This window comes from Clavispora lusitaniae (assembly GCF_014636115.1).
Source record: "Clavispora lusitaniae strain FDAARGOS_655 chromosome Unknown tig00000038_pilon, whole genome shotgun sequence".
In the NCBI taxonomy this organism is placed as follows: Eukaryota; Fungi; Ascomycota; class Pichiomycetes; order Serinales; family Metschnikowiaceae; genus Clavispora; species Clavispora lusitaniae.
In genome coordinates, this window is record NW_027093976.1 from 1005260 (window position 1) to 1017884 (window position 12625).

General features: G+C 47.7%; 7 protein-coding genes across 7 annotated transcripts; 3 read left to right on the plus strand and 4 right to left on the minus strand. All coding sequences in view use genetic code 12, as the record gives it.

Annotated features, from left to right (window-relative positions):
• Positions 1 to 452: 452 nt before the first annotated feature.
• Positions 453 to 1994, minus strand: FOB63_001562 (putative glycosylphosphatidylinositol-alpha 1,2 mannosyltransferase; the record flags this gene model as incomplete). The annotated part of the gene is made up of 1 exon (XM_002618321.1): positions 453 to 1994. One exon carries the CDS (start codon positions 1992 to 1994, stop codon positions 453 to 455), a length of 1542 nt encoding a protein of 513 aa, XP_002618367.1.
• A 618-nt stretch (positions 1995 to 2612) lies between these two features.
• RIM13 (Rim13p) lies at positions 2613 to 5096 on the plus strand (the record flags this gene model as incomplete). Its single annotated transcript, XM_002618320.1, has 1 exon — positions 2613 to 5096. The coding sequence occupies one exon, from the start codon at positions 2613 to 2615 to the stop codon at positions 5094 to 5096; it is 2484 nt and encodes an 827-aa protein (XP_002618366.1).
• A 370-nt stretch (positions 5097 to 5466) lies between these two features.
• FOB63_001564 (dolichyl-diphosphooligosaccharide--protein glycotransferase) lies at positions 5467 to 6447 on the plus strand (the record flags this gene model as incomplete). The annotated part of the gene is made up of 1 exon (XM_002618319.1): positions 5467 to 6447. One exon carries the CDS (start codon positions 5467 to 5469, stop codon positions 6445 to 6447), a length of 981 nt encoding a protein of 326 aa, XP_002618365.1.
• A 385-nt stretch (positions 6448 to 6832) lies between these two features.
• FOB63_001565 (uncharacterized protein) lies at positions 6833 to 7120 on the minus strand (the record flags this gene model as incomplete). Its single annotated transcript, XM_066102175.1, has 1 exon — positions 6833 to 7120. The coding sequence occupies one exon, from the start codon at positions 7118 to 7120 to the stop codon at positions 6833 to 6835; it is 288 nt and encodes a 95-aa protein (XP_065958473.1).
• Positions 7121 to 7625: 505 nt separating this feature from the next.
• On the plus strand, positions 7626 to 9698 carry FOB63_001566 (putative lipase; the record flags this gene model as incomplete). The annotated part of the gene is made up of 1 exon (XM_002618318.1): positions 7626 to 9698. The coding sequence occupies one exon, from the start codon at positions 7626 to 7628 to the stop codon at positions 9696 to 9698; it is 2073 nt and encodes a 690-aa protein (XP_002618364.1).
• A 245-nt stretch (positions 9699 to 9943) lies between these two features.
• On the minus strand, positions 9944 to 10411 carry FOB63_001567 (DNA-directed RNA polymerase III subunit; the record flags this gene model as incomplete). The annotated part of the gene is made up of 1 exon (XM_002618317.2): positions 9944 to 10411. The coding sequence occupies one exon, from the start codon at positions 10409 to 10411 to the stop codon at positions 9944 to 9946; it is 468 nt and encodes a 155-aa protein (XP_002618363.2).
• Positions 10412 to 10803: 392 nt separating this feature from the next.
• On the minus strand, positions 10804 to 12486 carry HAS1 (ATP-dependent RNA helicase; the record flags this gene model as incomplete). Its single annotated transcript, XM_002618316.1, has 1 exon — positions 10804 to 12486. The coding sequence occupies one exon, from the start codon at positions 12484 to 12486 to the stop codon at positions 10804 to 10806; it is 1683 nt and encodes a 560-aa protein (XP_002618362.1).
• Positions 12487 to 12625: the final 139 nt, after the last annotated feature.

Sequence of the window (12625 nt, forward strand, 5' to 3'; positions counted from 1 at the left end):
CCATTGCCAACCATCATGTTGCCGGATGGTTCATCTAAGCATAAGGAATGAGAGCAAATGTCCATTGTGCAGTTGCGCCAAACGTAAGACTCTAACTAGCCATTGTCTGGACTGTCAGGTGATCATGCGCTTACAAAGATTGCGAACAATGCACTTAAATGGCCACGCGAACACAACCTGACCAAGATCGCACCACGCGGGTTTTTGATGCTCCGAGGCGTTTTGAGGGGAGAATCCGAGACTTATGTACCATCAATTTTGAGCGGAGTGTGGTTATAGTTTGCGACCCTGGTGGTTCGGACATTGTATGAGAGGGGCAGGACCCTTACGTTTCAGAATCATTGCCCCTCCCCCGCCCCCACTGCTTGTATCAATTTGGTATTGGAAGTCCGAAGCCAAAGGTCAGATGATCTAGGTATCTGACATGTCGTATCGCATCGTCAGATGGCCCGTTACTGGGGACTAGATGTGCCCGATGCAGGGTCTCGTAATTGGAATACAACAATGTCGCCCGCGCGCCGAGGGTCCCAATGGAAGTAAGTGTTGAAAAAGCGGCGGCACATAACGTATTTTGGGCCCACGTGGTCCTGAACTATTTTTTCATGTGGCTCAAAAACCACAAGGTGTGACGGCCATGGCCGCAGCGGGGTTCCGAGTTCATGCTGCAAAAATTGCTGTGGGTGGTCGAAAAACCGGTCCAGTTCGTCCCGATAAGCCCGCACGTTTTCAACATTGCCTGTAGCCAAATGGAGCGGCGGCTCACACGTAAGGAACCACGAATCTACGAAGTCCGGGCGATGCATAGTGGCATGCCACGGTGTGGAATGGCAAGGCGTAAGTAGACCCAAGGACTGTACTGTAGGGTCAGAGCGCGCCCAGGCAACTAAGTCGAGAGCGCCGCGCTCATGGACGCGCGAGAAGAAAAAAGCCACCACCGCATGGAAAGCAAGCGCGCAGAAAAGGGACCGGCGCCAGTGCCATGCGCGCCAGCGAACAACTTCAGCCGCAGCCAAAATAAGCATGGCCGGGTATACTGGTTGCAAAAAACGCCATTCTTTGTGAGCTATAGTCAGAAATGTTGCCATCACAAACAAGACAGCGCCCGATAACTTGGCAAGGGCACCACCCGAATAAAGCGCCCGCACGCTCCCACACACAAAAAAGGGCAAGTACGCCATGAGCATTAATGGGAGGCCCTGCCCCACATAAAAGTGCCATGGTGCAGAGCCATAAAACACCAGGAGATTACGCACCACGTTGAACTCGACAAAATTCCAAAGCGGAAACGTCCATTCGCCATAGAAATAGCGGTCAGAACATGCGGCAAGGGCCAACGAAAGAATTCCCGCCGCTAATGCTGCAACAGCAAAGGAGAAGAGTGTTTTAGGATGTTTCCAGTGAGCGCACACCACAGTGCCCCCAAGAAAAAGCCACACTAATGCGTTTGTGGGGCGCACGATGCAGCTCGCGCCCGCCCAGAGACAGGCGTAAAAAACATTGCGCGCGCTTTTTCCGTGCCAGGGCCATTGCGCGAGTGCGGCCAATGTGAGCGCCGTCTCCAAGTTATTCAGAAACGACCGGGCCAACACATACCAGTTCCATGCACTAGCCAAGGACATCAACAATGCCGTACGGGCTACACGCAGGTCTCGGGTCACGTACCATGCCACTCTGTATGTGCCCACATCTATGCTGGAGGCAATGAGAGCCCCGACTAATTTTGGGGCGAGGTCGATCGTCGCGCGCTCCGAGAGTACAACCCGCACAGCCTTATAGGCTGCGGCATAGAGAAGCGGGTGGAGCGCCAGCCGAAGCCGCTCGTGCCACTCCCATGTAATGTAACCATAACCAAAAACTATGTTGTGGGCAGGTTCTAGTGCCTGGAAAAACTCGTCAGGCTGAAAGAAAGTAGCGAGCGAAAAAGCATTGGCAAAGCGGAAAAGCACTATTGCAAGAAGCGCCCAGTGCTCCGTACGAGCTGTATATCTGGACATTGGTGGGCGTTGGGATGTCTAGTTTCGAGAAGTGTTCAATTGATAGTGCTCTGTTGATTATAAAAGTGCGTACCCAGGAATGATGCTTCTACTTCTGGGGATTATGATTATCGACTGTATGTATAATCACAGAGGTTGTGTATCTTCGTGGGAGTAATTCTCTAATATCGCAAGACGGCCCTCCTAGTTAGATTCAGACTAGCTGTTTGGGGAAAACTTGAGGATCAGAGTATATTGCAAGATGCTGGAACGAACGAACGATGACTTCACGTTGGCGTGCAGTGAAAAGTCGCGCTAAGTCAAAATGTGGGGATGCGCGCCAATCTGAGGTTTAAGATGCCAAGCTTCAATTCACACTATCGACTTGGACACTTTCCGTTCCATAGTTGTGTGGATTGAATTCACTTATTTGCTTCTTCAGTCTTTCCCGTTTAGGTGGCCCAATCCTTGCTCGACTGTTTAGCTCATTTCACCTTTGCATCGTTTCACCATTTCATTCCGTCCTCCCACCTTTGCATTCCGTCATCATTGCATTGCCGTTGCTACACTTGCATCATCCGTTCCTAAATTTCATTTATCTCTTTGTTCTTTCTTTGCATATCCAGCACACTTACATCGATGGACCTGGCGTGTTCTAACATTCAGCAGTGCCATTACCTTCTTGCCCAGGGCAAAGTGGGGGAAGCACGAGAGCGCGCAGTGTCTGCGGCACGGGAAGTGGCTCCGTTGATTGACGCTGAGCCTCGGGCGCGCGTGTTGGCCGGTTTTGCGCTCAGTTTGGTCGAGCGCATCGACCAAAAAAAGGGCGCCGCGCTCTCGCTTTCAGAAAGAGTCAACTGGCTCACATCAAGCATCCATGGTGTTTTGTGGTTTCCAATTCTCACTTTTGGGCTGTCCAAATCGTCGGCAATAAAATCAACAGTCTTTGCACCACTTGCTGCCAAAGAGCCCGAGCTTAGAATGCCAAAGTTGGCGCCTGATTTCCGGGTTGCACTTCAGCAAGTGGAGCCAAATTCGTCTCTCGACGGGCTCGCCGATTTATATCAAGATTTGCTCGGTAATTGCTCTTTTGTTTCTTCTGTTTTGCTGGTTTCCGCAGCGGGTCTAGGGGCCCAACTTCGTGATTTGGTGTTCGTGTACCCTGGAAAACCGGGTGTATCGACATCAGACCCCCAACATCAGAGTGAAAAACTGTCTAGTGGGATGGAGCATTTGATAACCCAAATGCTGGACACGTCCTTAAATGGTGAGAAGAAGAGCTTAGAAGATGGGATACAAATGTATCATGAGCATTCTCAGTCAGATCAAATGTCTCCCGAGAACGTGGTCACTGAAGCTTCTGCAACAAACCGGATGTCTCTTCATCTGCTTCGTTCCCTCAACGTGCCTTCCCAGGCTACGCAAAATCTACCCCCTCTAAGCAGTTTGCCCGATGCTACAGCTTCACGGTTGAAAATCAGGCTTTACTTCAATGGCTGTTGGCGCGAAGCAGCGCTTTCGCCTACACTCCCATTCGTTTCGCCGCCCTATGCGGACCGCAGTCTTATTGTACGCTCGTCATCCAATGCCACACTTATCTGGCCCGCTCTTTTGGAAAAGGCCCATGTTCTTGTCTCTGGTTCTCACTATGATTTCACCGGCTCCAATATGGCTCACGACACATATATCCTAACGCGCTGGTGGCCCGAGGTATTTTCGGCGGGCGATGCTCGCAAGCTCCGGCGTCTAGACCGCAATCCACATGTTGCGCTTGGCTTGGGCTCGGGCGAAATGTCACCCCGTCTCGCGCGAGAACTAGGCGTTGTGCCTAACCACGATTATGTGGTGGATTCGGTGGGCGAAATGGGTGTGGACCTCATAAACCCATGGCAAAGTAGTGAGCGCACTTTACATGTACCGTGGGCGCAGCTTCCCCACTTCCCTTACGTGTACGCAAACCATCGGCCACAGTATTCCCATTCGGCAGCCGTCTCGTTTGTGTGTCCAGGCACTGAATGGCCCGACTTCTACGTCGAGCGGCGCCCGCAGTACGTTGTGCGCACAAGTGCGAAAACAGTGCATTTGGTGGTGGAACAGTTTCTCGGGCCCCAAAATGTTCCGTTTGCATTGTCGGTGTATCGCGGCACAAAAGGCCGTGTAATTTCGACGGACCAATACGAGTGCGTTTCTGGTGGCGCCAGCACAAACGCTCGAGTGATGTATTATCCTCTTTCATTAAACCCGGGGGTGGACTATACAATTGTGGTTTCGACTGGAAGTGCGAAAAGCGCACATACTTTTTCGCTCGAAGCGTTTGCAGACGCTCCTGTGGATCTCGAGCGAGCGCGCGCTCCGCACAAAGCATTGCCCGAAATCAAAGGTCTGTGGGCCATGGGCTTCAATGGCGGCCATTGGGCTCTCGCATCGTATATCGACAATCCACAATATGACATTGAAATCCCCACAGGAACAGAATGTCTACTGCTAGTTTTGGTGGCAACCGATCATAGTGCGCTCGTGAATGTGCATCTTTTCCATCGCGAAAAAGCGGACTTTCAAAAGAAACTCCGTAACTTTGATAAGGCAAAACTTCTTTTTTCAGAGGATTACACGCGGCAGCTCCATCGGTCAGAAGTGCAGAATCCAGAGCCGGGGACCTATCGCTTGGTTGTTTCCTGCTATGACAATAGCCTGACGTGCGATTTTTCTTTAGTTGTCGCATACTCCGGTAGAGAGGCTGTGAGTATTGTGCCTGTTCCGCAGGCGCTCGGGACTTTTGTTCATGAGTGTCTGTTCGAATGGCGCGGTGCCAACCGCCATAAACTTTACTTGCGCACGCGGCACGCGCAGGCGCGAGTCACTTTTCATGTCCGAGCGCCCGCGCGAAACCTCCAGGAATACATTCCGGCAGTGCGCGCTTCGGTCTTCGACGCAGAAACACAAGAAATCGTTGTGGTTACCAGCGAATGGAACAATAGCATTTACGGCGTCTTCCTTGAGTGTGTTCTAGAGCATGCTGATAGGCCCTATGTGCTACTCGTGGAACGATTCGAAAGAGGTGACGGCCCGTGCCGAATCACAGTGGGTAGCAGTGCGAAAGTCATAGTGGAAGAATTGAAGTAGATGGTTGGCTAAGGCAAGCCTATATTTGTGGTTACCGTGCTGTATTACGTATCACATCTTTTTCTACTTCTGTGACTGTTTTCATGGTCGTGGTAGCAGCATGACAGCCTGGATTATTGGGTATGGCATAAATCGCACAAATTACAATACTCAAGAAACACGTTGTCAAATCCATTGAATATCCACGCAGTGGCATTCGTATACGTAAAACCTTTAACCTCTCTGAATTGCTTCTCAACTCTTCGCTAGTAATCTCACCGCCTATCTTTTGCTACCATTCCCCACTATAGTATTGCCCATATTGTCGCGTCTGCATACAAGCCACTACTACTAGTGCTCACCAAAAGCCACTTGGCCTCTTTCAACAACTATGAAGTTCTGGGTCCCGGTATTGTTTTCGTGGTTGTGGCTGGTGGCACTTGCCGCATATTCCAACACGGAAATGCGCCAGATTCTTTCGGCCAAGGCCTCAAGTGGTGTCATTGACATTGCCGACGATAACTTTGAAAAGTTTCTCTCAGGCGCCCGTGATTACCACTTAGTGGTTTTCATGTCGTCAGACTCTCCACAGCTCAATTGCATCTTGTGTCGTGAGGTTCAGCCTGCGTACCGTGCAGTGGCAAGCTCATGGGACCATGCCTTCCCCAAAGGTGTGGATGACGGGAAAGACGTCTACTTTTTGGCCGCAGAATTCGCCGACAACAGAAAGTTGTTCCAGCTTATGCAATTGGACTCGATCCCCAAAATCTTCCACTTTGCACCATCTTCGGATCCCTCTCCACGGGCTTGGCTCAAGGAAAACACACAATACCAGTTTTTCCAAGGCGAACATGTAAGCTTACTCAGACAATGGGTTGCGTCCTTCACGGGAAAGCTTTTCGATATTTACGTTCCGCCAGACTATGGCCGCATGGCCATGAATGCCTGTGTCACATTTGCGGTGGTTATGGTGGTCAGAAGATTCAGAGGCACTTTATTGAATGTTCTCAACTCGTCCTTCACTTGGGGTACCTTGTCACTCGTGTTGATTTTGTTGTTTGTCAGTGGCTACATGTTCAATCAGATCAGAAACACTCCATACTTGCGTGAAAATGGTAACAACATCGAATACATTGCACCAAACCCTCAGGCTCAGTATGGCTTGGAAACCCAATTGCTTTCGACTTTGTACGGGTCTTTGGGAATGGCATTTGTTCTTTTGGTGAATAAGGCTGGCTCTATCCGCAATCCTAAGGTACAATTTTTTGCTGTGGCTGTGGTATTGACCGCCATATATTTCTTATACAGTCTCTTCCTTTTCATCTTCTCCCAAAAGCACATGGGTTACCCATACATGATGTTTGAATTTTGAACATTTAAGGCAGGTATCCGTGCATCAACGTCGTTCAACCCGAATGCATGGTATAGCGCAATACACTTAGTCAACGAAGCTCTTGACGTTTCCTTTGATCGTAGACTTTTTCAATCAGTAAATTACTAGAGGGGTGCCGAGGAATGTCATTGCATGAAGAAGTTCTGATCATGAATCATTTGCACACGAATAACTTCCACGTGCGTTAGTTACACTATTCTGCCCTTGAGCAAAAGCATCGCAAGTTCCTGACTTGATTAAATACTTCGAAGCTTGGATCACCAAACGGTACACATGAGCAATAACGACTTGATGGTATTGTTGATAGTTGTAACACAAAGATGTACTTACCAACCCGCCATTCTTCTTCAGCTTGATGGCGTCATCAATCATTCATTCGAGCGTCTACTTCACTTAACACCCTTCGCTGTGTGTCCAACTGTTTTTGAATGGCGCCAATTCGAGCTCTAATTGCTGTTACATCCTCTTCAGAAAAGTCCTTTGCATTCTCTAACGTCTGTAGTCTATGTTCAATGTGCTTCAATCTGGTGATGAGGATATGTTGCGACTGATGAAGCAGACTGAAATTCTCGTGAATACTATCGAGTGATCCCGATAGAATCGAATGTGCTGCAAGTTCAATTGGGTGGAAATCAATCTCGTCCGGAGGCATTACATCTGTGATTTTCGGGCCGCGCTGCGCAAATGTGCCAATAATGTACTCACATAAAACGTAGAAAAAAAAACAGAAAACAAGCGGAAGCTTTTGAAACTTCGGTGTCCAAAAAATCGAACACCTGCCTCAAGAGACGCTAGCTTAAACTTAACTTCGTTTCGGAAACGGACCTACAATCACCGAAAGCTGCCAACATCTATCAACATGCGCATGTGCATGCCAAACCTGCACTCTTCTGCTCCATGGGGTCGTATACCATGGCACTAGAATATCCAATGCTGCCATAGATTTTCAATAGCAGATGTTCACCAAACGATTTTTACGTTTTACTGTGATCTGTTGCTTCGACGGGTCTCAGAAAGGTGGAACAGCGTCCCTTTTTCTTCCATCACTCGTGCCTCTTGCTGTCTTGATTCATGCGCGGCCTGCATGAGCGAAACCTTCTTGTGCTACTCCAACTTTTGCGCTAGAACCCAAAAAACCAGTTCTCCCCGATAAAAACATGCCTGCGCCGGTTCTATACCGCAGCACGCACCGTGTGAAAGTCGGCCAGAGCTTCCGATTTGTCATCGACTACTCGCCGTTCGAATCGCCCGAACACTACGCTTCCAAACCTCCGCAAAGTCTCTGGGTCCGTATCCGCAATACCGAACCCATTCCGATGCGAGCAGCTTACTTGGCTGGACCCTATGTTTTGTATGTGGACTGCCGGCCGGAAGAATACAATGTCCATGAAAAGTCGTTTGTAACCGCAGATCAGCCTGTGTTTGACCTGCAACTTCTTCCGGGAAAAGCGTTTTATGCCGAATTGCTGTGTCATACATATCGCCCAAAGTACCGCTGGACGGTCGACGTGGTGTCCCAAATTCTTTTCAACAATTCAATCGCTACAAACTTTGACGTGTGCATAGCTACAGACAAGGACATGTCACATTATTCTGTACCAGCACCTCATTTTGCCGTTTCTGTATATGACACCCTCGATTTGTGGAACTTGCCCGTTCCAGATACAACAAAACCTCTACACTTGGTGATCTTGACACATGGCCTCCATTCTAATGTTTCTGCAGACATGATGTTTTTGAAAGAGCAAATCGATAGTCTGCAAGAAAACGTCGTCGTGAAGGGCTTCTTTGGAAATGTCTGCAAAACAGAAAAGGGCATCAAGTACCTCGGGAGCCGTGTTGCTGAGTACGTGGTTGGCTTGGTTCGCAACGAAACATTTTCGTCCGTGGATAAAATCTCCTTTGTGGGACATCTGCTCGGCGGTCTCGTGCAGACATTCGCCATTGCGTATTTGCAGAGCAACTACCCTTGGTTTTTCGAGAAGATTCGGCCTGTGAATTTCGTCACTCTTGCATCGCCTATGCTTGGAGTGATACATGAAAATCCTACCTATGTCAAGCTTGCGCTTCTGGCTGGCGTGGTGGGCAGAACGGGACAAGAATTAGGTCTTCAGCTCACCGAAGTGGGGAAAAAGCCCCTTCTTCTTCTTCTCGCATCAGGCATAACGCATAAGGTCCTCAAACGATTCATGAGACGCACAGTATATGCTAATGTGGTGAACGACGGCATTGTACCATTGCGAACATCTGCTTTGCTATATTTGGACTACCATGGGCTCTCACTGCTTGTAGGACCAGGAGAAAAAGTGGCCGAAGATGCGAAAATCCCCGTCGATTTGCCTAATAATGAGGATAGCCAAACACTGCCCTTGCTGAGTATGCTTTCCTTCTTTATGCCACAAAAACAGCGTGACAGATATAGTCGTTATCAAACGAACAGCAGCAGTACTGAATCTGGGAATAGCATTGAGCGCACATTGGAGGAGATACCCAAACCATCAATGATTGAAAGTGCAACGTCGCTTATTCTCCCTCCGTTGCCATCGACCAAGTACATCACCGACCCAGATTCACGGGAGAACGTTATTTTGCACGACAAGGTTTATAGTGAGGACGACTTGCCTAATCTTAAGGAAGACGGAACTAAGCAACAGGACCAGAAGAAAAAGGGTGTGATTCAGATGATTTCAGACAAGCGAAACGAGTTCCGTCAGCTTATAGAGGGAAACGTTTCTGAACATTACGAGGAGGAGATTGCACGTGAGTATCATAAGCTGATGCTGTGGCGGAAAGTTTTGGTAAAGCTCAAACCAGACGCACATAATAATATCGTAGTGCGGCGACGCTTCGCTAACGCATACGGCTGGCCCGTAATAGAGCATCTTGTGGAAAACCACTTTGGATTGGATGAAGATACAGAGCCACAGACTGATGAAACTACAATGGATGAAGAAAGCAGCGAGACAGACGGAACCGAGCTTACTAAGATCCTTTCGCGTGATGTTCTCGAACGCGAGAATGAACAGCTAGACATGGAGCCAGATGACAGTACATGGATAGACTCCAAAGTTAATGGTGGTGGGTTTGTAGGACCTGCTGGCCTTCTTTCAGAGGTGAGCGATATGATGTATCGGTTCAAGGAACAGGTGAGTAACTACGGAACAAGTTATAGCGAAGAACCAGTTGCAGTGAAGGAATCCCCCACACGGCTAATGGGTGAATTTTTTTAACCTCATGGATACAATTGCATATAAATAGGATACACGGTATGGAAAGGCTAAACGGCTGCTATTAAGCGTGGTTGACATGTAAGTTCAAGAAATCAGGGCGTACAAGCAAACTTGAGTAGGAAATACCCAACATTCTTAAGATCATGAGCTGAAGTTTTACATGTCCACTTCGGAAATTCCCTTACTTTACAAAGCATAAGCTTCATGTATCAAGAATCTCATGTATTAATCTATAGTACAGTTTATTATTCCTCTGCTTCCTCCTCTTCTCCCTCCTCCTCTTCTTCTTCGTCAGCCTCTACAGGCATCAACTCATTGATTTTGGCCAAGATGGACTCACATGTTTCTTCATCAAAGCGCTGATCACATTCCTCCACCAATCCGTATAAATGCACCATGGAACGAGGCAATGAGTTGACGATTTGAAGTTTTTCAACCTTCATCAAGTCGAAGCCGTTCAAAAAAGTCATTAGCTCTGTAAAAGCCTTTTCGTCTGGGATCAGACCTGCCGCATTGCTACTGAAGTAGGCTGTGATATCTCTCGTGACAACTTCCAAGTCGAGCCCTGCCGCAGTGAAACGTTTCCTCTTGTTGTTGTTCTGAGCTTCTTCCTCCGGTGTAAATGTCCAGTTATAAGTTTTCTTCAAGTCGCGTAGATGCTGGAAAACCTCAAAGTCCAGCAAAAATGCATCTCTTTCCGTAAGGATCTTCATGGATAGTCGGCGATGACTTCGCGCAGATTTTGGAGTATAGTGTATACGCACTGCTCGATTTATGTATTTAGTACAGTCTTCGAGAACAGAATAACGCGAGACCAAATTGTAGAAGGGGGGGCACTGCTGGATACTCATTATCATATTTTTCTGCTATTTTTGTCAGGAAATTTATGACTGTGACCCGGGCAAAATGCCATGCCTCGAATTAGATATATTCTGCAATGCATACTTGAACATTTAAACAACATCGTAAACAGATAGCTCTACGGATTTAGAACTGATCACATACTTCCGTTTAATCCTGTCTGATCACCACAGCGTGGATTTAGTCTACTCACTCTTACATTCACCACAATAGGTCGTATCCTTATTTCTATATTACATATGCCCTAGTTCCGTCTTTGCTTCTTGTGCTTCTTTTCGACCGACTTTCCGCTGGCCCCGATGGTAATGTTCACCTTAGGTGGCACGTCAAAGCCGAAAGATTTTGCCACCTTCACCAAGTCCAACTTGTCAATCTGGTACACGGTTTTCAAATGATGCGAGGCGTATGCTTGCAAGTACGATCTGTAACCGTCCTTGGCCGATTGGTGCAACCAGAAATTGCTCTTGATCAACTTGGTCAATTGGCTTTGAACATTGGCAATCTTGTTGGCTGGGAACTCGTACTCGTTGAGAGGAACATTGGCTGCCTTCAAATAACGCAAAAAGCCCAACTCAGAGGGCGTCAAAAACATCAACGATTTGCCCTTACCTTGCGTACCACGTGCCGTTCTTCCTACACGATGAATGTAGTCTCTTGGGTCATCAGGAGGGTCGAATTGCACAATCCAGTCCACAGCTGGAATGTCCAAGCCTCTAGCAGCCACATCAGTACAGATCAAAATACCCTGCTTGGCATTGCAGAATTCAAAGAAGGTGTTAGTACGCTTCGCCTGTTTTTGCTTGCCGTGTAAATCCAACACAGGCAAGTCAATGTAGTTCAATAATTCACCAAAGTACTTGACGCAGTTACAAGACGAAAGGAAAACAATGATCTTCTTCTTAGCATTGCGTTTCAAGAAGGAAAACAAAAGCAAAAACCGCTTATCACTCTCGCACACAACATAACCTTGTTCCAAACCATCAGCGGTCGAAGCAGCACTTTCAGGCACAACGTTGATGTACAAAGGTCCTGGACGCAAGGACATACGGGCCAAATCCTCGACCTTGGTGGTTTGTGTGGCAGAGAACAACATCGACTGTCTGTCTTCGTTAGGCAAAATCTTGATGATTTGCTTCATTTCCTCCTCGAAACCAATCTCCAAAATTCTATCAGCTTCGTCAATGACAAGAGCCTTCAAGTTCTTGAACACAAAACCTTGGGTGTTCTGCAAATGGTCCAACAAACGACCAGGGGTGGCAATCAATAAATTCACACCCTTAACCAACTTATCAGCCTCCTGTCTTCTATTGGCACCTCCAATAACAATACCAAATGTTTGCGTGTGGTGTTCCATCAACTCACGTGCAACACCAAAGATTTGAAGAGCTAATTCTCTGGTTGGGGAGATGATCACCACACCTGTACCGTTTCTTGGCTTGAACTTCAACGAGTACAAAAGTTCAATGGCTGGAAGCAAAAAGGCCAACGTCTTACCAGAACCAGTTTTTGCAGCGCCCAAAACATCTCTACCAGCTAACAATGGTGGAATCGTCTTTGCCTGGACCTTGGTCATCTTCTTGAAGCCCATTTGTCTGATCGCCTTGAGCGTAGGCTCGGAAAATCCAGCCTCTTCAAAATCATAATTGTCTTCCCCCTCGTCATTTTCGTCATTCTCTTGCGCAGCAGGCTTAATGGCCTTGCTTTGGGTTACTTCTTCTTCAGCCAATTTCTCTTCCTTTTTTTGTTGCTTGGAGCTCTTTTTCTCTGGGTCTTGTACGTTGTCGCCAAGTAACTGAGCTACTTCATCAAAATCCTCATCTAACTCGTTGACCAACTTCTCCGAGTCCGAGTTGGAAACATCTTCATCCTCATGCTTTCTCTTAGCAGGTTGTTCGTTCCTCTTGCTGCTTTTCACTTTTTTGGCCATGTTAATGCAGATATGATGGTGGGGTTCTGAAATTTTTCAGAGATGAGCTAGTTATCATCGCGGCCTGCAGGCAATATGCAATACTTGACCATGGCACCTTCTATAGAACTAATGAGAAACCAAAGTCGCTGGAGAAAAA